This window comes from Lithobates pipiens, unplaced genomic scaffold (assembly GCF_037356315.1).
Source record: "Lithobates pipiens isolate NorthernLeopardFrog02 unplaced genomic scaffold, aLitPip1_a1.2 Scaffold_22, whole genome shotgun sequence".
NCBI lineage: Eukaryota > Metazoa > Chordata > Amphibia > Anura > Ranidae > Lithobates > Lithobates pipiens.
Genome location: NW_027507784.1, coordinates 201726777 through 201754183, shown reverse-complemented (window position 1 = coordinate 201754183; position 27407 = coordinate 201726777). Strand labels below are relative to the sequence as shown.

Genomic DNA, 27407 nt, shown 5'->3' with positions numbered 1-27407 from the left:
AATAATTGGATGATCTCCAGCCTTAAAAATTGATACATAAATAAAGAGTGCAAAAAAAATCATGAACTTAAAAAGTATAAAGCCATTTTTTTTTTACTGACTTGAATTAATAAACAATAGTAAATAATTGTGTTCAATATACCCTTTTAATCCCTTGCACTATGTGAAGCAATACAAATACAAGCTCTAACTACAGAACTATTTATGAGTTATTAAATCATATTAGCATCAATCTCCTTTAGAACAGAGATAATGAATTTAATTTACCACTGATATTGATTATTGATTAAATTACCCGAGCTCTCCTTTGAAGTTAGGCAGTATTACACAACAAATCTCTTTCAGCCTTCATTGCCCCATGGGAGCGACTATGCAATATTGAACTATTATGCACAGACAGATTTACCTCTTCATCTGTTTCAAGCTCTCTTTGGTAATGATATCATTTTGTCACATGACCTGGATTTCCATTGACAGCGAGGTCAGCCTTCAGCCAGAGCTCTGAAATCAATGTGCCAAAAGCGCATATTGATAAGTCTGTCACATGAAACGCTTTTTGTTATGAGCTTTATCTTAAGACCTCTGCACTTTCAACAGTGCACTTTCACATTCTGTATCACCTCTGCCTTTGGAATTGCATTCTTATCTGTTTTGTAATGTTAAGGTATTAAACATCTCAGCAAAAACAAAGCTGTTCATTACATTTTCTTATCAGCAAAGCATATTCTCGTTTCTGGAGTGCATAAACACTTAGTAATGAAAAAAGAATGTACTCTGGTAAAAGAATTGTATTTTTTAGAACTAATCTTATTATTTTACAATTTTACATAGAAACAGAATATGGCACCCTTAAAAATGCAGTCAATAGAAATTCTACCCAATTAAGTGTATAAATGGAAAAAAACAAAACAAGAAAAGGGCAGTGTAAAATTTCTATTTCATGACTTGAGGCTATCAGTTCTCTTTCCCTCTGTCCTATTTACTACATTACTTACTTATATTACTGCTTACAGCAATAATGACTTAGCACGCATGTATTTGAGTATAGTAAATTTCTAACATGCTATAAAAAAAAAAAAAATAACAGGCATAAGAATATGAATTGAAATAAACAAAACAAAACCTGACTTTTTTTAGATCTTTTAACAGGCAAAAAAGTGTGAGCTTTGTTACAAAATAAATATATAATTATATATATTATATATATAATTTATTAGTACAAGAAAGAGAGTAAAATATTAAAAGCTTCTTTTTTTTTTTACAATTACGTCTGCTGTTACATGTACAGATATATACATCACATTATGGTGATGTAAAAATGTGTATATGTAACAGCAGCCATAATTGAAAAACAAAGCTTTTTAATATTTTTTTGTACTAATAAAGAATTATGTTTATTTTGTAACACAGCTCACAATCTTATGCCTGTTTAACCACATGCCGACCAGCCGCCGCAGTTGTACTGCGGGAGCATGGCTCTGCTTTTCAAATCGGCGTTATGCTATGTCGGTAGCAGAAACGGCCACTAGGGGGCGTGCGTGCATCTCCAGAGGTGTGCGTGCGTGCCCCCCGCTCACTCCCCGAGCCGATGCGAGTGCCCGGCGGTCTCAATCGCCGCTGGGCTCCCACGATCACTGGGGGCACAAGGAAAACCGGAAGCTGTGTGTCTAAACACACAGGGGTTTATTTACTAAAGGCATCTCCACTTTGCACTACAAATGCACTTGAAAATGCACTGAAAGTGCACTTGGAAGTGCAGTCGCTGTAGATCTGAGGGGGACATGCAAGGAAAATAAAAAACAGCATTTTAGCTTGCACATAATTGGATAATAAAATCAGCAGAGCTTCCCCTAAGTTCAGATCTTCCCCTCAGATCTACAGTGACCACACTTCCAAGTGTACTTGCAGTGCCCTTGTAGTGCAAAGTCGATTTGAGCAGTGAACTGACAGATCTCTGAGCAGTGAAATGACAGATCGTCTGTTCATACAGAGTATGAACATCAATCTGTTAGTTTCCCTGCACAGTCCCATCCCCTCTTCAGTTAGAACACTCCCTAGGATACATATTAACCCCTTCACTGCCCCCTAATGTTAACCCCTTCACTGCCACTGACATTTTTACAGTAATCAATGCAGTTTTAATCACACTGATTGCTGTATTAATGCCAATGGTCCCAAAAATGTGTCAAAATTGTCCGGCGTGTCCACCATAAGTTGCAGTCACAATAAAAATTGCTGATCGCTGCCATTACTAGTAAAAAAAAAATTAATAAAAATGCCATAAAACTATCACCTATTTTGTAGACGCTATAACTTTTGCACAAACCAATCAATATATGCTTATTGCAATTTTTTTACCAAAAATATATAGAAGAATATGTATCGGCCTAAACTGAGGAAAAGAAAAAAAAATTATATATTTTTTGGGGATATTTATTATAGCAAAAAGTTAAAACGAATGCGTTTTTTTCCAAATTTTTTGTTTATAGCGCAAAAAATAAAAACCGTAGATGGGATCAAATGCCACCAAAAGAAAGCTCTATTTGTGGGAAAAAAGGACATCAATTTTGTTTGGGAGCCACATCGCACGACCGCGCAATTGTCAGTTAAAGTGACGCAGTGCCGAATCACAAAAAGTGGTCTGGTCTTTGGCCAGCCAAATGGTCCGGGGCTTAAGTGGTTAAAGTCCCAAAATAAAAGTTGTTTTGTTTTGTCTATGCTATATGGGGATGACAACAAAAAATGTTAGCACTCTACTATATAGGTTAAGAATATAAAACAATGTAGCACTACCCTGTGCAGATCTCTTCAATCATGTAATCCCTGATGGGGCACATACAAAATGTCATAGGAAATCACACAAAAGGGGCTCTCATCACACGTAGGGGAATACATTCCATTATAGATCAACATGGTGAACAAAGATTCATAGGGGCAAGAAACTCACAACACTCTTAAATAGGGACAAATTGTGATACTGAAAATCAAGTCTCTTATGTCCACATGAAATGGAAAATATAGCAATTGCACTGTGCCTTTAAGGATGGCCCTGTTGATCAGCGTGCTGTAGATGTTGAGATATGTGGCTCAGCACATGGCTTAATGACTGACCTGCTTTAACACCACCTTTCAAATAGTGACCTTGGTCTGCCTCTGACTCAAACTTTGCTGTCTGTCTACTTATTACCTGCTGTTTACCTCATCCTACATCTCAATCTTGCTTGCTAAATAGTTCCCAACCTGCTCATCTGTTGCTTACCTGGCCTGTATTTGACTACATCTGCCACTTACAAATTATCTACTAATTCCAGAATCCAGCCTGATTCCAGATCTTGAAAAACCTTCCTTCTCTGTAGTGTCTCAACTCCATCCTTGAATTGCCACAAATTGCTCCAGCATTTGCTAGATTCTAGTCTTTGGCTTTGGTTCTGGGATATTTTGACTCAAGGACATTTATCGAATGTCAGTACCACAGTGTGCTCTCAGACAGTTTTTTTTACTTACTTCAGAGCTACTTGGAATATACTGTAGGTGCATAGGGAGGCCATCTTATCAATTCAGTCTCATGACACAATCTCCTTTTTCCTGCATTAAAGTACTTCTGCAGGTTATGCCTTGCTCCCACAGGTGAAAAAGAGCAGTGTGGAAGTGAAGGTAAGGTAAGTAATATGCAAGGGTTGACTTTGAGAACCCATTTGCCCTGCATGGCTGCATCTTACAGTGGGAGTAGCACATTTACTGCCCCACATAGGTCAAGAGATTGTGTTCTATGATGATCTCTTCAGCTCACATTGGGAGTGTGAACACAGACAGGAGTTAGGAGAAAATGAGTCTTCTAACCTGATTTAACACTGGAAATTTGTCATCGTACCATACACATACCCACCTTTACACTTAGAGGGTTTGATCAATCACCTTCTGGCCTATCGGTAGCGCCACCAATCTCACTCTGCTTTATTTTTTCAAGAGATTGTGTTTAGTCATCCAAAAATGATGCAGAACTTTACATCACTTCAAGATGTCAGATTATTCTCCCAGCCACTGGTCTTAGCTAACACTCTGTTCTCTTCCTGTGCACACATCACATCACATCCTTCTATAATGCATAAAAACTAAGACTCAGGGGCAGACCTCCAGAACATCAAAACCTCGCCCTCAATTTGCCCATTCACTTTATAATTCTACAAGGCACTGTTTAGGGTTAATTTAGAGATGGCATCATAGACCATTATCAAATACTTAACCATTTTTTATAATTTTCCAGCCTTCGCTTGCACCTGTTAAACATCAAAGTTTATGTATACCCCACATTTTCTTTTCAGTTTTAGGCTGGGTTCACATTGCAGCGGTTATGAGAACCGAATGTGATTCGCACCGCACTGCAGTGCAAATCACATCCGATCTCTGTGCGATGCGAGTTCAGCCATACAGATAGTATGGCTGAATTTGCATCACACACGGCCCAAACTCGCACAGGACCCTTTTTTTAGCCCGCAGCAGAATCGGATCGCATGCGATCCAATTCCTGTCCGAGTTTGCAGATCGCACTGCGATATGCAAACTGATCTGGGGGTGTCATTAACGTTTCACTGACACTCCCAGCAGTTCCCATAGGGCAGTGTGAGCTGCCGCCGGGAGGTATGCGATGCGGGAACCCGCCGCGGATTCGCGGCATTCCCGCATCGCTGCAATGTGAACCCAGCCTTAGAGTGATGAAGACCTAGTAACCTTTCAGGTTTTTATTGTCCCTGTGATGGACAGAAAGGTGAAAGAAAATTAAATATTTTGTAGTTTTTACATGATTAGGATGTAAGGGAAATCTTCCAGTCAAGGCATTTGTTTCAGTGACAACTGTCAAAGAGAATAATTCACCTCACTTACAGTATAGTGTTACTAAACCCACAACAGTGAAATCAGTCTATGATATATGCAGTAAAGCATGGTTGTTATACTCAAAATGGAACCTAAGGGGTTAATCCTTCACATTGTGTAAAAAAGCTGTTTGATCCTGTCTTCTGTGATCCTCCCCTTCTTTCATTGTCCCCAATCCATCTACTGATAGAACAGAGCCCTGGGAGGCTCTCTGCACATGTTCAGTTTGATGTGTACTACTAGATAGTTTTTTTTAATCTCTTGAGACGGTGCATGTAATCAGCACAGGGCCAATTGGCACTATGGAAAATAGATAAAAACAGAGGGTGCACTGGCTTAGTGCATTATTCAATGACAATATTTTTAGAGGTAAAGTATAGCTGCTCACAAACATAGATAATGAAAGTGTTCATTCAGGCACTACATTTGGCTATAATGTCCCAGCTATGCTGAAGCCTCTAGCTTGAAGAGGACCTCACTAGGGTCCCTGCTGGTGGATGCATTTCAAAGGTATGTCCTTCTTCATCTCTGATGAAAAAGGACATACATTAAGAATGCTTAAGCCAGCAGGGACCCTGGGGAGGTACTCCTCAAGGTAAAGTCTTTGGCGTAGCTGGGACATTGTAGCCACATGTAGTGCCTGAATAAGTGCTTTCACTAGCTGTGTTTGTGAGTAGCTATATTATATATTTTTAGTTCTAATAAAATTTTCATTGGATAATGCACCAGGCCAGTGTGCCCTCTGTTTTTTTTTCTATTTTCCACAGTGTTCTGGGGACAATCCTAGTCCTAGAGGGCAGCAAGGCTCTAAAGCTATATTCACTTCAGTATACAGAGTTCTTATTTGGTTTGGGCAATTACACCTATGCGCAGGAGATTATTGTTCCAATCAGCAGTGCCGAAACAGAAAGTCAGAGGTCATGCAGCCTCAGATGACAGTCAGGCCGCGTACACACGGGCGGATTGTCTGGCCAACTAAGTTCGTCAGACAATCCGACAGACAGTCCGTTAAAAATTTGCATGAACGGACTTGACCACACACGATGAGCAGACAGTCCGCTGAAAGCTTGCGCGATGACGTGTACAGCACGTACGACGGGACGAAAAATTTGACGTCCAATACACTGCAATGCAACCTTCGCCGTGTAAATCCTTTCTGAGCATGCGCCAAACTTAGTCTGTCGAACTAGCCTACTCACGAGCGGACTGTCCGCTGAAACAAAGTTTGGACGGACTGTCTTACGGAAATTCCGTAAGACTTTGTTCGTCAGACAATCCGCTGAAAAAGTCCGCTGAAGCCCACACACGAGCGGATTGTCCGCTGAAACACTGTTCAGCGGACTAAGTTGGGCAGACAATCCGCCCGTGTGTACGCGGCCTCAGAGTAGAATGAAAACTTCTCCTACAAGCTTTAACCAGTGCTCGGCCCGACACCGATAGAAGTCGCAATACGGTTATATACTGCTGATGAGAAAAGGTATTTAGTCGTTTATATTTACTAAACTAATTGAATGTTCATGTTCTGTGTACTGTGAGAGACCAGATATAGTGAATGCAGGGTCCTGGGTTTAGAAACACTTTAAAGCCCAATTCAAGGGTAATTGCTCATTTATGGCAAGGCCAACAATAATTACATCCCCTGTGAAGTCCTGTCATGTCTCCACAACAGAAAGTGAATTGAAATCTCCCAAACTGAAAAAAAAAAGAGCCAAAGATTTTAAAACCTACCCAACTAAATAATATAATTTCACTCTACATGCACATTAACTTTTAATATTTTAATTATTTGAATATTGACCTACGGCAAAACAATATGGTAGCTCTCTAGATTTTCAGGGAACAAGCTTCATAGCTGTCATCCTTGTTTTTTCTTTGTCCAAAACATCACTAGTTGCCTGTTCCAGATTAGTAATTAATCAAATAATAAAGAAAGGATCAGGAGAACAGCCATGAAGTGTGCGTGTTGAGAAACAATTCATCAACAACAGCTCTCTTGTTTTTCTGCTGACAAGTTACTTTAAGGAGAGATTAAATAGTATTTAACTCCTACTTTAAATATTTAAAACAAGCAATTTAGTGGGCTTACAGAAAAATATGCACATTATAGTAAATCAGCCCTGTTTTTAAAATTAATTTGCCTCACAAGACGGCATTAACATTATGCTATATGATGCCATATCATTTTACGAGTAAAAATGTGTACAGCTTAGGAAAAACTGCAATTGTAGTTTATATGTCTAACAAAACACTATATATGCAACCGATCAAGTCATCATCATCTTCAGAATTATTTAAAGATCATTACATATTTCAGAATACATTCATACTACAGCCAACTAAACAATTATGCCAAATATACAGTACAAATAGAGGAAACCAAAGAGGGGGTTTGGAAAAGAGGCAAATTAAGTAAATGACAGCATATGCATTTTTTTCTAACATGGTGGGACAAAGCCAGCGGTGTCTGACTCAGCTTATTCCTAAAATAGAATTTAAATTGGTACATCAATAAGTACAGCTCATTGTAGAACATATATTTGTGCAAATCAATACACCACATTAAATGTCCACTCCACTGATTTGGACAGAAATCACCTTATCCTAGCTGCAGCTCTAACAAATTACAATGTGGTGCTGATGCTCAGCATTTAATACAACAGATGGGACACAATGGGCTTGAATAACTAAAGGCAAATAGGTTGTTCTCTTTGCCAGAGAATGTCCCTTTTGATTTGTGAATGTGGGGGAAATTATCTTTACAAACAATACCCACTCTTGTACAGAAAATAATAAAATAAAACTGTAATTTGCTTGCACGTGATTGGATGTCGGAAGCTTCACCTCATTCGTTAAGCTAAGGGAAAATTCTCTTGCAAAGTGAATAGACTTTAATAAATGAACCCTAATATCGGTATACTATATATATATATATATATATATATATATATATATATATATATATATATATATATATACAGTGTATATATTCCAATGCAGTAAAACCAGGCATTTGTTGAAGTATTCCTGTAAATTAATCGGTGGTCAGATCTGAAATCACCAGTAAATTTGCACAAATATTTTATTATAATATTTCATATTATAATCTACTTCTTTCTCTTAATAAGTACTGCATCCGTTTTCAGCTAATGTCGTTTTCTATAAATATGTCATTATAAATAATTAAGTATTTATACTATGTAGCACTACCCTACTTTAACTGGCAATTGTGCGGTCATGCAATACTCTACACAAATTACATTTTTATCATTTTTTTCATACAAATAGAGCTTTTATTGGTGGTATTTGATTACCACTGGGTTTAAATTTTTTGCTATATACATGGGAAATATTAACATTTTGAAAAAAAAACAAACAATATTTTTTACTTTCTGTTTATAAATCATACATTTAGGAAAAAATGTACTCTACTACATGTCTTTGGTACAAAAAAAATCCTAATAAGTGTACATTAATTGGTTTGTGTGAAAGTTACAGCATCTACAAACTATGGTATATGTATTTGAAAATTGATTCATTCTGATGTACTGATGGCTTATCTCATTTCTTGAGGCCCTAAAATGCTAGGACAGTACAAATCCCCTCCCAATTCCCCTTTTTGGAAAATAGACAGTCTGACGGATTTAGTAAGAGGCATGTGAAGTTTTTTGAAGTTGTAATTTTTTTGTCACAATTTTTTGGGAAATTAAGAAATTGAAGAAAATGTGTTTTTTTTCACAACTTTTTTTAACATACTGTCACCAGTGTGGTACAGCATCAGCATATGACTGATGTGAAGGTGATCAGGGAAACTGACTGGTGAAGGTATGTAAATAATAAATAAATACATCATTTTATTAAATTTTTTAAACATTTTTAACTGTTTTCATTTTTTATTATTTTTTTGTAATATTTTTATCAGAGTAATTCAGTGTCACCATAGTACCATTTTACTACTCGGGGGGTGATCAAGGATTTTTTTTTACTCTTTGTTTGTTGTTACATTGAAGATCATTATAACAGCAACGTTTTCAAATGTCATGAATGGGTTAATCATTCATGACAGCTAGTGATCTTTGATTGGCTACAGCTAATCACATGGTATAGGGTGCTGTGATTGGCCCAGGTACCATGTGACAGCAGTTGGCTAATCACCACATAGGACACATAACACACCTGTTATAAATTAATTTGTTCATAACGGCTTTGTTGACATTGTGAGCACCATGTAGATGATTGTGCCTACACGTGCTGTCCCACCACAGTATATGTGCAAATTTGTCAAAGTGAAAAAAAAAAAAAACATGCAGATGACATGCAGATGATGCAATCAGGCAATAAGTTTAACACTGCTGTCTTTGTTAAATGCCTACAAATGTGAGCTAGAGTAAGCCTTTTGAGTCACTTTATAAAGTCTATCCAATTCTACAAGTCCAACTAAAGCCCCGTACACACTATCAGATTGTCTGCTGAGTTTTTCCTTCAGATTTACCAAAACCATATAATATGAGGTCAAACCTTAGGAGTTTCAATGTGTATGCAATCAGGCAGGCCCTTCTACTACATGGTTTTGGTAAATCTGAAGGAAAAACTCAGCAGACAATCTGATAGTGTGTACGGGGCTTTACACTACCTTCCCCACAGGTTGACATTGCTGCTGCCCAAGGGTGACTATGTTGCTTCTCCATAGATACAGTGGAGGAGTGCGAGTAATCACTCTAATGCTGCGTACACTTGATCGGAATTTCAGCCAGCAAAAGACCAATGAGAGCTTTTGATTGGAAAATGCGACTGTGTGTATGCTCCATCAGAATTTAGCTGGCCGAATTCCCGCTAGCAAAAATTTGAGAGCATGTTCTCAATGTTTTAGAGGGAAAAATTCCGATTGTGTGTATGCAATTCCGACGCACAAAAACTTGCATGCTCAGACTCTAGTCCCGTTGTACGTGTTGTATGTCACAGCGTTCTTGACGGTTGGAATTTGGTGTGACCATGTGTACACAAGGCAGCTTGAGTGAAATCCCGCCGGATTTCCGTCAGGAAAACCATCAGAGCTTTTTCCGACCAAAATTCTGATTGTGTGTACGCGGTATAAGACAGGAAGTGTGTTACTGGATGAATCATCAAGTGAACAATAAAAAAAAAGAGAGGCAAAAAAAAGAAAACAAATGCAGGCACCACATCCAAGGATTGGTAAGATGCATTATATTACATTTTTGTTGTTGGATGTAGACACACTTTAAATCTAAGAAAGTCAAAGAGTTTCACCATATGAGTACAAAAATGTTTTACTCCTAATATACAAAGGCACATACATATATGGGCACTGAAGCAAAGCAAAAAAAATACATTTTCTACTTTGAAATATGTTAGGTACATTCTGATTACAGAAAAAAAAACAATCTATTTTTATTACGTAATACTTTACATATTCCCATGCTGCCCTTCTTTTTAATAATCTGGTGGATAGATATCATTTAAAGTGGATAATATAGCATACAAAGTATTTGGTTATTTCAACCTACTGGCGAGTGTTTTCTTTATAATGCTATGGCAAATCTTATTTCAAATAGCAGTCTTCTTAGTACATGCACACCACTGGACTGTGTTATACGATTCTGGAGGAATCAGAGGGAATTGTTTATGTACTTTAATAAATACACTAAGCCAAGCAAGTAGTTTTTTTCCCTGGAAGGAAACTTTCTACTTTAGAAATGCTTACAAAAACGACTCTAGGATGACAGGAGAATGTTTCATTCACTTTAGATTTTAATTCAAAATGTACTTTCCCTTAACAGCATCCACTTAATTGCAAACAATTGAACTCACAAATATAATACAGTTCTCATAATACCCTAGGGATACTCTGTTTTATCAAGTAAGTCTGATCTTTGATGAAGGCCAGAAAAACCTAAATTATGAAAGAGCAAGAGCACTAGCAATGATGTGAACATACTGCCTTTGAAACTTAGAAATCTAGGTCAACTCCTTTTGCCCAGAGTATCTGGGATCAACATAAAGCTTTATCACTTGTAAGTGGAAAATTAACATTGCAGCAAACAGTAAGATGAGAAATTGCAAAAAGACTGGTAAAACATAGGAAGAAAATGTTCTCAGCGGCTAACTCCATATCATTTTACAGCCATTTGAATATAAAGAAATATAGAAAGGTCAGTGTGATGTCTAAAGTGCAAAGCTGTTAATGATTACGCAAAGGATCTGATTTACTAGGATTCCAGGATCAGTCCTTAGTCTATGTGGATACAGAAGGCACGGTCTACCCTGATTCCGTTTTATCATACACTATTTAATAAGCCATCATTTATAAATAAGTATATTAATATGTTTACAAATAAGCAATGTGTGTCTGTAAATTATCTCCTATTGTATATAGGGTTTCACTTCTTTCTGCTCTAAGACCTGAATTTTAGGGGAAGGAGTATCAAGGGAGAAAATAATCATTTCAGATTATACCTTGATGGATGTATGCCCGTTTTTCAGTGATGACTGATTGACTAATTACTTGTGGGAGTTAAAACTATTTGATTGATTTTGACATCATTTACATAATTCCTATTGTAGTATGCACTTTATGCCCACTGTATGCCAAGAAGACAGTCTAGAAAAACAGATGGCAGTGAATGTAAATTTACTTTCTATGTGAAGTGGGCATCATAAAATTGTGTCTGTACACAAGTGACTTCTCCTGTATATTACACTTTGCCAAAATCCTACATATAAAGTTTCTTTATAACAATATATTTTATTAATTTGCAGAAATAAGTACTGAGAACATGATTACCTTTTACCTACTGGACCCTGCAATCCTTATTACACCTTACTACTTATTACTACATACCCCTAAAGTCTTAACGAAGTGTTAATAACTACTGACCCCTGCTTTTGTGTTACTTTCTACTGACCCCTGCACTCTGTATTACTTGCTCCTGACCCTTACACTCTGTGTTATTTACTCCTGATCCCTGCACTGTGCATTGCAAACTACTGACCTCTAAACTATGCATTACTACTGACCCCTGCACTCTACATTTTATACTACTAAACGCTGAATTGGGTTACATACTGTTTATCTCTAGACTCTGTGTTACCTTATACTGACCCCTGATTTTTTAGGAGGCCTTGCTGGATTATTTCCTCAAATATTGCACCCTGGTGATCTTTGATGTCTTCCATTTTGGTCGGGTAGATCTCCACCTTTTTAGGGCTGTACTCCTAATTCTTGGACTCTGCATTATTTACTACTGGCCTTTGAACTCCATATTATTAACTATTGACCCCTGAACTCTGCATTATTTACTACTGACTCCTGACCTCCATGTTATTAATTACTGACCCTTGCACTTTTTGTTACCTACTAAGGACCCCTTTACTCTTAAAACCATCTTTACTTTTTATGAGGTCTTACTAGGTTATCTCGTTTAATGACTTAAGCTCAGGAAGATTTTACCCCCTTCATGACCAGGCCATTTTTTTTATATTCGGCACTGCGCTTCTTTAACTGGCAATTACACAGTCATACAATGCTGTACCCAAATTAATTAAAATCATTTTTTCACACAAATAAAGCTTTCTTTTGGTGGTATTTGATTATTGCTGGGTTTTTTATTCTTATTATATAAATGAAAATAGACTGAAAATATTGAAAAAAAACAATATTTTCTACTTTCTGCTATAAAACATATCCAATGAAAATCTCTTCATGGTTGAGTGAATGACAGCACAGCCAGGTTTGCGTGCAACCCCTATTTATGAGTTCTGGGTCACATACATAGGGCTGGCCATGCCATGGGTCCCAGTGGGTCCATTGGACTAGGCAGCACTTTCAGAGGGGCAGCAATTTGAACCACGGCCGCCTTTCCTTCTCTTCTATTTACCCAACAAATTGAAGACCAAGATTTATTTTCCAGCAGTTTTGTGTGTCATGGTGACAACTGCTGCTCCACCTGCCCCTATACTACCCTAGCCCACCCCTACACTGCCCTAGCCTGTCTATATACTACCCCAGTCTGCCTCTTTACCGCCCTAGACTGTCTATATACTACCCTAGCCTGCCCCTATACTGCCTAGCCTGTCTATATACTACCCTAACCTGTCCATATACTATCCTAGCCTGTCTATATACTGCCCTACCCTGCCCCTATACTGCCCTCCCCTGGGAATTGAACATAATGATATGTCATATCATTTTGCATATAGACAAGATGCTGTTGCATGTAAATCTGACTTCCTGATAAATTTTAATGTTAGTTTTAATTATCATAATATAAAATAATGGATGTGGGAGCCTTTTGGTGGGCATGATTTTTTTGTTGGGAGGGGAGGCAGCATTTCATTCTTGGACTCAGGCAGCACAAAGGGCTAGCCATGCACATACATGCACATGATACAGCGCAGCCCTACATCTAGACAGTCCAGAAGTGGTTATGAAGAAACAAGCTGCCACTTGGTGTTCTTTGATCTCTGTCATGTTCTTCAGGTACACCTCTTTAGGGTTGTCTCCCCCTGGCTTAGCTACTCGCTGATATGTGAATGTGACCAAGTTTGGCAACAGGGGTAATTTACAAATAAATTGACTTTAAAATATCTGGCTAGTCTGGTGAACAGTATATTAAACATTGTTTTTGCATAAATTTAAACTTAAATCTTTTGTTACCCCAGCACTTAGTATTCCTGATATGTGCCTGCTGTACCATGTACTTGTATACAAAAGTATCCTGTTGTCTTTGTATTGCTTCCTTTATATGAAATCCCTCATGTTGCTGCTAGTTTCCTTGCTTTTCTATTAACCACTTGCTTACTGGGCCCTTAAACACCCTTCCTGCCCAGACCAATTTTCAGCTTTCAGTGCTCTCACACTTTGAATGACAATTACACTGTACCCAAATGAATTTTTTGTCCTTTTTTTCCCACAAATAGAGATTTCTTTTGGTGGTATTTGATCACCTCTGGGGTTTTTATTTTTTGCGCTATAAATGAAAAAAGACCGAAAATTTTGAAAAAAAACTCATATTTCTTGGTTTCTATGACAAAATTATGCAAATTATTAATTTTTCTTCATAAATTTTGGCCACAATTTATACTGCTACATATCTTTGGTAAAAATAACCCAAATTAGTGGATATTACTTGGTCTTTGTGGAAGTTAGAGAGTCTACAAGCTGTGGTGTGAATCATACAAAATTGATCACATCTGATGTACTGGTGGCCTATCTCACTTCTTGCGACCCGAACAAGTCAAGAAAGTACAAATACCCCCCAAATGACCCTTTTTTGGAAAGTAAACATTTCAAGGTATTTAGTAAGAGGCATAGTGAGCTTTTTGAGGTTGTCATTTTTTTCCCACAATTCTTTGCAAAATTAATATCTTTAATTTTTTTCCACAAAATTGTCATTGTAATAGGTTATTTTTCTCACATGGCATGTGTATACCACAAATGACACCCCCAAAAAAATTCTGCTACTCCTCCTGAGTATTACAATACCACATGTGTGGGACTTTTTCACAGCCTGGCCACATAGAGAGGCCCAACATGCAGGGAGCGTCGTCACATGTTCTAGGAGCATAAATTACACATCTAACTTGTTGACTACCTATTACACTTTTGAAGGCCCTGGAGCACCAGGACAATGACACGTGACACTGATGACAGATGGCACTGATACGTGGCAATAATGACACTTATACGTGGCACTGATGACAGATGGCACTAATATGTGGCACTGATGACAGATGGCACTTATACGTGGCACTGATGACAGATGGCACGTATACGTGGCACTGATGACATGTGGCACTAATACGTGGCACTGATGACAGATGGCACTAATATGTGGCACAGATGACGCGTGACACTGATGGCAGATGGCACTGATAAGTGGCATTGATGACACGTGGCACTGACAACAGATGGCACGTGACACTGACAGGTGGCACTGATGACAAATGGCACTGATACATGGCAGTGATGACAAATGGCACTAATATGTGGCACTGATGACAGATGGCACTATGTGGCACTGATGACACGTGGCACTGATGCCAGATGGCACTTATAAGTGGCACTGATGACAGATGGCCCTGGGGACAAATGGCACTGACAACAGGTGGCACTGGGGACAGATAGCACTAACAGGTGGCACTGGGGACAGATAGCACTAACAGGTGGCACTGGGGGCAGGTAGCACTGGGGAGGATGGCACTGGGGAGGATGGCACTGGGGGAGGATGGCACCGGGGGAGGATGGCACTTTTTTTAACTTTTTTTTTCCACTTACGGCCGCTGCAGCCGTTCATCTCTCCCTTCTCACACGCTGTCTGTGAGAGGAGGGAGAGCGGCACTGAGAGATGATCCCATATGTTTACATATGAGATCATCTCTCATTGGATAGGCCGATCACGCTGTAAACGGCCACTGTGATTGGCCGTTTACAGCGATCTGTGACTGGCTGTGTCCGAGGGACACGGCCAACACAGAACTTCCCCTTTGCGTGCTCCCGGGAGCGCGCATTGCGCAAGTAAACAGGAGGCCGTCCAGGGACGGCCTCCCGGCAGATAGCGTCCACTCTGTAGCCGTCTTTCAGCTATAGGGTGGGCGCGAAGCGGTTAAAAATTAACCACACTAAGCAGGAGAGTACACTATGGTCAGTTCTCTAGCTATTCTGGTAACTCAGTGTACTCTCCTTCAGTGATCATACTTGTCCTAACATGCCCCCACTGCACAGCTCAGTGTGCTGCTGCTTCTCCTTCCCCAGCTCTTATGAAGCTGAGGGGATGTGATCACTTATAAAAAAGGGAAAAAAGGTATTTATATATTTTTTATATATATTTATGCAAAAACGTTTGGCCTTTCATTTTTATTTTAAACTGAATGGGTTGATTTACAAGGTGATCATTTAAAATCACTTTCATTATTTTCACTTTCAATATGAAACATATTATTGAATATATTTTAAAACTGATCTCCGGCAATGAAAAAATAAGAAAGAAAACAAATCACTGCGCTAGGCGATAATACACATGAATATAAAAGTCCTTTAAAGTCCCAATATATTTGTGTCTTCATAAGTGCTCATACTCATTAAAAAAACATCCGCAATCAATATACTTGTGCTCAGACTGGGTGTTCCACATGGATGTTCACTCACCCCCGGGTGTTAAACAACTATCTCTAGTATAGTTGTTTAAGCCTGTGGGTAAACCCCTGGAAGAATCCGTTGCTGGTGGCTCTTGCACTGAATATACCTCATATGAATGGATGTAAATGACAGAGAAATCTCATTGCGTAAAAACCTTTAAAAATTAATTAGGTAAAAACATATATGAGATTGCACTCACATGTTAAGGTTCCTTTTGTCCTGGCACCCGGTGTGAATAGCATAGAGAATACAGAGGAGGGGGGATGGGACTTTATAGGTGCAATTATTACAAGGACATACCAAATTGAATAAAATCACAATTTATTAAAGTTACAAGGGTACATATACAATACACAAACAGCGTTATGGTCATTAAAGACGTGTTATTTGTAGCTCATACCTCAATGATAGAAAGTAAATTCCAGCTATTGCCAAGCACACAGAAATAGGAGTCTGTTGGGGTGGCCCAGAAAAGCCCAGATGTAACAGGTTAGAACCGTCCAAAAATCCTGGATTTTCCACAGGGAGGGATAAAGCATACATATCAATATACAAAAGAGATATAGCCTAGAGATTAATACGAAAAATGTATAATGAACAAGTTTAACCAGTTCCCGACCGACGCATGCCGATGTACATTGGCAGAATGGCATGAGCAGGCATATTGGCGTACAGGTACGTCCATTTTTATATGCCGCCCTGCCGGTCGGGACCCCCGTGAGTCCGGTCATGGGTCCCGCAGACTCGATCGCCACGGGGATACCCACGATCGTCTCCCGGGGCGGCTGAACGGGGAGATGTCGTTGTAAACAGCATCTCCCCATCTGCCTAGCAACAAGTGACGCTGATCTCTGCTCCATGTTCACTAACACAAAGTCCAGCCCCCCACAATTAGTAACATGCCCCTAGGAAGATTAACCCCTACACTGCCAACCCCTGGTTAACCCCTTCACTGCCAGTGTCATTTACACAGGAATCAATGCATTTGTATAGCCCTGATTGCTGTATAAATGACAATGGTCCCAAAAATGTGTCAAAAAGGTCTGATGTGTTCACAATAATGTCGCAGTCACAATAAAAATCGCTGATCGCCACCATTAATAGTAAAAAAAAAATATTAATAAAAATGCCATAAAACTATCCCCTATTTTGTAAACGCTATAACTTTTGCGCAAACCAATCAATAATCGCTTACCTATGCACCTATGTTTACCTATGCACATTACAACGCTGTCCTCTTTTGGTGGATCTAACTTGTTACATCTGGGCTTTTCTGGGCCACCCAGACAGACTCCTATTTCTGTGTACTTGGCAATAACTGGATTTTACTTTCTATCATTGGGGTATGATTCCATTTAGGGAACTCTTGCCAATGGATAGGATGCATTCATGCATTCAATTTATTGTATATGCTATGCATAGTGTTTGTATTTACTGATATACCATTACATGTATTGTTTGTAATTTGCTTTCTGCCCATTCATATAGCAGCCACAAAACCACGTTTGTCCCTGAGGAAGCCATGCATTCGAAACATGTAAGATTATAAATATAGGAACTACAATAACACATCTTGAATGACTATAAAGCTGTTTATGTATTGTATAACAGTGTTTTTATGTACCCTTGTAACTTTAGTAACTTGTGATTTTATTCAGTTTGGTATGTCCTTGTACAATTTGCACCTATAAATTCTCATCCCCCCTACTCTATATTCTCTATACCTTTACAGAGACATTGGTGCTGTAACACAGTATTTTTTAAATTCTGGAGTCGATCACTTTACATATAGACCTGGTGTGAACAGAGAGTGATTATTTGGGGGAAATTGGCCCACAAAGTTTTGGAAACTGTTACCACGGTTCAGCTCGGTTCCTGGAAGATTTCGTAGAGGGACGTGTGTTGCTGATGCGGACGTGTGTTTCTGATGCATTTCCCCTAAATAATCACCTGCTATTCACACCGAGTCCTGGGACGATAGGCACCTGAACATGTGAGTGAATTTTCATATTTGTTTTTACCTAATACATTTTCAACAGTTTTACACAATGAGGTTTTTCTGTCATTTATATGCATTCATATAAGGTAGATCCAGTGCAAGAGCCTCCGGCAACGGATTCTTTCAGGGGTTTCCCCACACACTTGAACGGCCATACTAGAGATAGTTGGTTAACACCCGGGGGAGTGAACATCCATGTTTGGCACCCAGTCTAAGCACAAGTTTATGGAGCATGGATGTTTATTAATGAGCATGAGCACTTATGAAAACACAAATATATTGAGACTGTAAAGGACTTTTATATTCATGTTTGTTATCACCTAACTCAGTTATTTATTTTCTTTTCCATTTGCATTTGCTATTTAGCAAGTTCATACTGCAGCTGGGGGAATTCAAATACTTATTTATTAATTTATTCAATTAATAATTTGTGCAATATTATAGATTCGATATATCACTATTTCTTTGGCACTATGTATATTTTTCAAATCTCCAGCAATACAGCTAAGTACATAGTTAAAATGTATATATGAACTGTTTTATCTTCCAAAATATTTTTGATTCTTACCAGCTCCTTTAGGGATTCAGAAATATTTGCCATGAGTCCCCAGACTGCTATTTAGACAGTGAAGAAACAGCATGGTGACAAGGTCATCTTTAAACTACCTTAACCACTTGCTTACTGGGCACTTAAACCCCCCTCCTGCCCAGGGCAATTTTCAGCTTTCAGCACGCTCATGCTTTGAATGACAATTGCCCGGTCATAAAATACTGTACCGAAATACCATTTTTATCATTTTTTTCACACAAATAGAGCTTTCTTTTGGTAGCATTTAATCACTGCTGTTTTTTTTCTAAAAAAATTTAAGAAAACCGACAATTTTAAAAACCAAAATTCATAGTTTGTAATAACATTTTTAAAACAGGTAATTTTTCTTCTTCATTAATGTATGCTGATGAGGCAACACTGATGGGCACTGATAGGCATTGATAGGCTGCATTGATGGGCACTGATAGGCTGCACAGATAGGCACTGATAAAGCAACCCTAATGGGCACTGATAGGGATTGATAGGCTGCATTATTGGGCAGTGATAGGCTGCACTGATAGGCACTGATAGGCTGCACGGATAGGCACTGATAAGGTGGCACTGATAGGAGCCACTGGTGGGCACTGATGAGGTAGCACTGGTTGGTACTGAGAGGTGACACTGATGGGTAGCACTGATGGGTGGCACTGATGAGTGGTGCTGATGGGTGGCACTGAAGGGCACTGATAGGTGGCACTGATAGTCAGCACTGCTAGGTGGCACTAATGGGTGGCACTGATGGGCACTGATAGGCAGCACTGATAGATGACACTGATGATGAAACACTGATTGGCACTGGTTGGCAGCACTGATGGGTACTGATAGGTGGCACTGTTGGACATTGATAGGTGGCACTGGTAAGCAGCATTGATATGCACTGATAGGTGGCACTGGTCGGTGGCACTGAAGGGCACTGCATAGCATTTTTTCCCCTCATGCTGCCAGCATTAGAAAACAAAATAAAAGCTGATTACTGATCTTCTGTTTACATTAAGTGATCAGCTGTCATTGGCTGACAACTGATCATGTGGTAAGGGGCCGGGATCTGTGATCAGTTGAGTCTCATTGACTAAGTGATCACAGAGCATTCTGCGTGCCCTGCAGGGGTCGCGCAGGCAGCTCATGTACAGGAGGACATCTATTGACGACCTCTTGGCAATTAAGGTCTGTGCTGTATCTGTCATTCAGCTATAGCGTGGGCGGGAGGTGGTTAACCTTAAAACAAGTTCACAGTGTTAAAGTGAGGGCCCTTCACAATGAGATAAGGAGCCCTGATTAACTGGTGCTTTTAGCTTTCCCACAGTTTGCTGTGTAGGTGATTCCAGGAACCTAATATAAAAACATATCTAAAGTAACTGTCTTAAAACACATTTAATATTTCTAAATACAAAATTGCATCAGATGTTGTTTTTATTAACATTTTTAGACGTGCCTGGAGATTGGATTTAGCCCTCGGCTTTATGCATAGATGTCTATGCAAGTGAAACCCAAAATCACCAAAAGTAGTGCAGGAACTATTTTTTCAAATTGATGCGACACCGCAAAGTTGGCACTGCACCGATTTTACCGATTGCAGTAATAGGATGCGACCTGTCAAATCACATGACAATTCACTCCGATTTAAACGAGGGCTTATTATTTAATAAACAACAATTGTAAGATACCCGTACAAGTGTTTTAGCTTTGTTGGGTAGAGGTTTCAACTTAACCAACCACTGTATACTCATGTATTACTTAGAACATTTTGAATTAAAGGATAAGTTCACCTTAAAAAAATAAAAATAAATGCACATCTTTTTTCAGATAAAAAAAATGTGCATGTATTATTTTTTTTTTACTTGGAGACTGGAAAGAATTGCACCAATTGGGATCAGCAGATAGCAGGTGCCATGCAGGACTCCTGCAGACTTCTCAGTTTATCTGTCTGTGAGGTATCATATGGGCAGGCAGATACCTACTGACAAGAAAAGACAATGATACCAGAGTGCTCAATAGCGACATGGCAGTTCATTGAAGCTGCATGTTACAGGCATAACCCACTTTTAAGTACACAATGGGGCTTATTTACTAAAGCTGGAAAGTGCAAAATCAGGCTCACTTCTGCATAGAAACCAATGAGCTTCTAGGTTTTATTACCAAAGCTTCATTGAACAAGCTGGGGTTAGAAGCTCATTGGTTTCTTTGCAGCAGTAAGCCTGATCTTGCACTTTAAAACTTTAGTAAATAAACCCCATTGTGTACTTAAAAGTGGGCTATGCCTGTAATGATGTGGCAGGGCAGGCAGAGCCCCACTCAGTCATGTTATTTTTAAACAGTGACAGTGGGTGCCTGGAGAAGATGTCCGCCTGCTGTCACTGGGGAAGGGGGGGAGGCTGTAGCTGCTGGAACATGTTTAAGAATATAATGAAAGAAACTGCATGAAAGGCATTTGTGGACGATGATGACTGCATACTACCCAGTACATACACAAATTAATCTGAACATGCATACATGGCCATTGACTGTAATGTGGGGCAAACAGCCTTTGTCCCCATGTTTTAGGCTTGTGTCAATGACATTAGTTTATCATTCATTTGAGAGTGTTCTCAGATCATTCATTGGCAGGTGCAATTAATCAGCAGTTTACCACCTTCTGAGTGGATTTTGACTTGATTCATGTGGGTTTTGCATTACCACCGGTATAGATTTGGCAGGGTTTCTTTTAGCATGAGTCCATGCAAGTGGCCAGTAAGGATATTATTGAACATTCTGCTTTTAAATTTTCTAGGGTTCAAACTGTAATTTCATACTACATTTATGTAAAATAACTTTGTGGAATATGTTATGCGTTTAATAGACTGTTTCCTGATCCCACCAGTGTATTTTAGTGCCAGAGTGGAGCTGCAATCATTGTTTTAACATTTAATGAATCTCTTACAAGTTGTAGAGAATGATTAAACATTAAAATTGACATTCAAATAGTTTTTTTTCCTTAACTGTTTAAAAATATCCAGCAATATCCAGCATTAAAGCAGTTGTATCCTCCTCTTGCACATTTTTACCTACGGGTAAGCCAATAATAAGGCTTACCTGTAGGTAAAATTAATATCTCCTAAACGGTACGCCTTGCATGCAGCCGGTGACATCAGCGGCGCATGCGCTCTGAAGGTCCGGTGGATGCTGCCTGGAAAATCAGAGCTCCTTCCTGGAACGGAGGACTCCGGCCACTCACAGCGCCAAAGCTGCGATCCCAGAAGAAATGCTGAGGCAACATGTCAGCTCCCTCAGCAGTGGCCAGGAGGCTGTGTGGGTACTTTGTACTAAGTATTTCATAATGAGCTAGTATGCAGTGCATACTAGCTCATTATGCCTTTGCCTTACAGGTTTTTTTTTGGTCAGGTCATAGAACCGCTTTAAAACATTGTTTAAAATCCTGGCTTACCTAGTCCTGGTAGTTGAAGGGATGCAGTCTTAGAATATCCTATCATAGTGATGAGCCAGGTCCTAGCAAATGCGTGTGTTCATTGCCCTGGCTGATTGTGTGCATAATAGCATATGTCACTATGCTAGATATTAGTTAGATAAATGTAATGAAGAAAACTGTTGATTCATTGCCAAGAAATTAGGGTGCGTTAACCTCCCTGGCGGTATGATTCATTCTGGTTTTAGGTGCTGAAAGCGGTACAATTATTTTGCATGGAAATTTTGCGTTTTATATTGTAGTTCTGTAATTCTTAGGAATAACTCTCTTAAATCTGTCTAACAGACATTCCAGGTATGATAAAGTTTATAATATAATAAATAATAGTAAAAATTATTCAATAATGTAATCAAATCCTAAAACACTGAAAAAGGGACACTTTCTGGTTGGTATGGACAATCTCCAAATTCCAGGCAGAAAAAACAGTATTTATAATATAAAAGTGCATGCAGGGCACTGCACAGACCACTAGGGACAAAGGGGGTGTGTATTTTTTTTATACAGTACTGTAATCTGTAAGATTACAGTACTGTGTGTGTTTTGTGTACTTTTACTTTTTTGAATTTGTCGCCGATCTCCGCTCCCGTGCACCGTAACGTCGCAGGGAATGGAGCTCGGCGGCACTCGGGCACTGTGTTAATCGAGCGGGGGACAGCTCAATCATACAGTGTGGATGACATCGCTGGATCAAGGGGACAAGGTAAGTAACTTCTCTGTGTCCTCCCTGCATCCAGCGATGTGATCTCGGGGTTACCGCTTGTGTTAGTAAAATCCCAACCCGAGCCAGACTTGGGATTACCGCTAGGGGGGTTAAAGAATAATTTCACCTTAAAAAATGAATAAATCAACATGTTTTTTCAAGTAAAAAAGTGCATTTTTTTTCTCATAAGCCTGCAGAGCATAGCACTCACAATCAGTGTATCGTGGGTGCAATGTCAGGCTCCTGAAGACTCTTCCTGCAGCTTTGAGCTTGTACCTCCATACATGCTGTCAGTTTCAGAGCTGCAGGAAGAGTCAATGGACTATGGGTGTGCTGATCAGCAGAGCAGACTTGAAGTCCATTGAAAATTACAAGTCTGTCTGCTGTGGTGGAAGGCGGGACTTGTAGTTAATTTATTCACAGATCTCTGAGAATGAATGAGAGAGATGGGAGATTTGGTGGGTTCAGCGGATTGCTTAAAGTAACAAATGACATATTACACCCTAAATATGTGTGTAAAATGTATCATGTTACTAAAGGTGAACTTAACCTTTAAGGGAAGCCTAGGGATTCACACTATAGTGATATACATTTTTTTTTGTGTGTGTGTGTGCTACACACAGTACAATTTTTACTACATATTGTAGCACTGTTGAATGTTCCTGTTATTCTGCATATTTTCAAAAAAAATTCTGTCTCACTACATTTTTAGAGCTGGCAAAATGTGCTCTAAAATGTAGCAATATACAAAAACACACAAAAAATGAATACAAGCAAGTAAAGCAAAATGTGGTAAATGTATATTAAAAGCGTATATGTTTTTCTATAGCCAAAAAGAAAGGCAAGATTAAAAGAACTATATGGCAAAACATACTGGAAAATCTCTAGGCAGCTCTACATGGCAATACGTTGCACTCATTCTTATTCATCCAGTTATTCCTGCTTTTTGAAGAAAACTGTCATGATGCTAATTATTTTACATATTACCAAACACATTTTATTAATCACAAAATGACACATCAGCAGTTGGGAATACGGTAAAAAGGCAAAAGCAAATATTTAATTGCTTTTGTTATTTTACATAATACAAAAAAAGGCACAAATGAATAAACTTTACAGATGTTAGAAGAAAACAATGACACAACGCCTGAAACTAAAAGCGTATTTTACAGGTGCTTTTCATCTAAAGCTTTTTAGGATACTTTGGGATATAAACAGATGTTACTGGGCCCCCTACAGTTTCTCATTAACACTGGCAGCAGTTCCAGGAGACCCAAATTAATATTCAAAGAGTTCTCACTTAGTGCTAATTACAACTAATATTTAATTAAGAGCACTGAGGTTTTTGTCTGATTTCTTGGTATTAAGTTGCAATATTGTTAATGTGTATGTTACAAGTGAAGGCCTTTCCCTAGTGGTGCTGGAATTGGAATACTTAGGTCATCAGGTTTCTAACTGCTGTGAAGGATGTAAGCCCTTATAAACGAAATTGCTGGCAAGAAATAGACAGACATAGGATGGCAGGCAGTCAGCATTTACTAAATGTTTTGGATAGAAAGTTAATGAAAACCACATTTCAAATCCAAAATATGCATTACGTGGCAGAGTATTAAATATAGTTTATTGCCTTTCTTCCCTGAATCTGAACAGACCAGAAACAAGGAAAATGATATGCTGTACAGTGAGTTCTTTAGTGCACAGAATGGTAATTTGCAGACCAGTTTCTGAAATCAAACTAAACATATTTCTCTCCACCGACTCCTGCTTCCAGGCTGTTTCAGCACAAAAGTTTTGATTAGAAAAAAAAAAAAAAATATTTGGTAAATATTTATAGAATACAATTTAGAGCTAATTTGAGTCTCTTAAATATACTGAAATCACACTGATACGCTGTTTTGACATCGGACAGCTATATCCTTTTGCTGCATTATATCACACTGCACTTCTTTATGTGCCTGTATCCACATTACCTCTAGCTGACAAATTGTCTTTGTATTAGATTTGTTTTCCTGTGTTCTATTGCTCCTGCCAACAGCATTGCATATGCAAAGAATGCCTCTCCTACAGTAGTTAAATGAGCCAAGCAGTGTCTTTCTCCTCGGGGCATGGAAACAAAGAAGAAAATGCAAAATTACTCTGTAAACCTGCTGGTTAGAAAAGCAACTCAGCTAGATGTAGCAAGTAAAGCAGAAAAATACACTGCTGAATTCTCTATCTATGTCCAGAATGTTGTGATCTGCAGTGTCTATTACTAGAGGATGCTAGCTAACCGCACATCGAGTCAGCAATTAAAAACACACACTTGCAGAAGGTAAAATGAAATTTGATTTTTTTTCTGTTTAATGGATTAATAAAGTAAATATACCTGCTGTACCATCCTGCTCCCTGTCTTCTCCATAAACTTAGCAGCTGTTTGAATCCAAGGCCCTGTAGCATCTGCTCAGAAGCAAGCATCAATTTTGGATGAAGGCATGCATATTCTGTGTAATGTGTGTATAAGTGGAGACAGCAGAGGTGCTGAAGGAGGGGGAGCTAAATTCAAGCCTTGCTGACCTCCCACTCCACATCTGACTGCTCCTAAAACCTAAACCAGATGGGACTCTTTTGAGCTTGCTGCAGCTCCCTCCATCAATCACAGCAAGTCACGCCTCTGTCTATCGTTGCCAGAGCCTATAGCGCACTGCTGGAAAGATGATTACACCAAAAAAGAACACAATACATATGATTGTTTTAACCTTTTCATGGCAGGAGGTAAATAATAACACTGAGTAAGCAACAACAAAAAAGACAAACATTAAAAAGGCTTCAAATAAGTCTTGAAACGTAAAGTTAGATATAACATGCAGAAAAAAACACCAAAAAGAGCTTTCTCATACTGTAAGTGCCTTTGTAATAAATTATGACTTGCACTTAAGGAGACCAGTAATCCAGGTAATTTACATAACAGCCCATAAAGGAAGGTCACTGATGTTGCAAACAAGTGTTAGGAAGGGAGGCAATAAATATGCAAATAGGGAAGCATGTGTTACATATGCAGAGTATAAGGAAAGATTGCAAATGTGTTTCCATTATTTTCAAATTAGGCATTTCTTTATTTATAGTGAGAAATATCATTTTTGTTTTCTTATTTAGCAAAAGAAAATGCACAACGGCAGGAGAAATTGCTATGAAAATAATTGGTACACTTGTGTTACGAGTTCACATGTCTGCGCACTCAGCGAATGCGATCCTTTAACTTTTCCTAAGCATGTTCTCATGTTCAATACATACATTGCATTACCTATCTGCAGAATGTGTTAAATTAAATAATACTGTATGCAGTTGAGGTGAATTAAGTAAAGTAAAAAATGACAAGTGCCATGATCGCTCACCTAAGTAAAAAAAAAGAAAACCTGAATGCCATGCTCCTAGGAAAATTGAGACAGTGTAAGTACAGGTACTTAAATTAAAGCTAAACTCCGGAGAAATGTCAAAACTACCCTTGCAGTGGGACTTCCCCTTCAATGGTTAAGGGTACCATTAAAAAACATTTTTTTATGCCTTAACCCTTGCAACCAGTGCTGCTCTCATCTTACCTCTGTTGCTCCGGGTTTTGTGTGGGCATTCTGTATCCTCATTTAGTGCTGGTTCTCACTGGAATCACACAAGACTATGCTCTGCGTTTCTGTGATTGTGAGCAATGTGATTTTCAGCCCAAATTGTACTGGATTACACCAAAGTAGCTCATGCACTTTAAAATGCACTGTGACCAGATCACATGGTGCTGTGGTACCATATGATCTGGTACATCCAAACGCACTGCATTTGTGATTTGTGTTTGGGATGTTGTTAGAATTGCTGTATATTTACACCTGCAATAGATCATACAACCAGGGTGTTTTGAATGTGGTGTGGGTAACCTGCACAGAATGCGGGTTTCCTGCACTGCATTCCGGTGTGAACAGGCCAGGGCCATCCCTACCATGGGTCCCACTGGGACCTAGGCAGCACTGTTAGAGGGGCTTTGATACCCAAAATGTGGGGGTGAAACCTATCGATTGCGGTCCACCTGTCGACTGGGTGACAGGTAGACGGCAAACAGGTTCCTGCACCCCTGCCTTCTAGCTTCTGGTCCTTTTTTCCCCACCCAGCTTCCAACCTCTCCAGCCACACCTTGTCCCACTCTCTCACATTCTCCCCCTCTGCATCTGCAAGCCTCCTCTGCCATTGGCATCAGTGAACAGCAGAGAGCAGGAGGCAGCTTAGCTCAGGACTGAAGGCTGGAGGAGGAACTGCCCAAATGAACTTTTGAAGTTAAACCTCAGGTGTTTGGTTGCCAGGACACATGGCAGTCCTAAGCAACCAATCATCAGGTTGCTAATAAGGAAAGTCACTCTGCTGGCTCCTGATCCCAGCCTCTGTCCAGAACTGTGCTACCTTCTGCTCTCGGCTGTGAGGATGGCCTATAGGAGGGAAAAGGGGAGTTTGAGGAGAGACAGAGGTCACTGTTATAGGGGAAAGGGGGGAAGAGGACACTACTGTGTGTGTGTGTGCGTGGGGGGGGGGTGATGTGAAGGGGCAGAGGACACTGTTATGGGCAAGGCCATCCTCAGAGCAGTATCCTCTACCACCCTTCACATTACCACCCACCGCCCC

The 27407-nt window shown here is 39.3% G+C and overlaps 1 protein-coding gene across 9 annotated transcripts in view; it reads right to left on the bottom strand.

Annotated features, from left to right (window-relative positions):
* RBFOX1 (RNA binding fox-1 homolog 1) overlaps positions 1–27407 on the bottom strand; it is a 1314070-nt gene that overhangs the window by 707939 nt on the left and 578724 nt on the right. The window contains exon 1 of one of the 9 annotated variants that reach the window (XM_077448826.1): positions 25138–25309. The exons of the other annotated variants lie outside the window; for them this stretch is intronic. Coding sequence (XP_077304952.1) covers positions 25138–25170 — 33 coding nt within the window. The 5' untranslated portion in view covers positions 25171–25309. Of the gene's footprint in view, positions 1–25137; positions 25310–27407 lie in introns of those variants that run through there. 9 annotated transcript variants of the gene reach the window in all.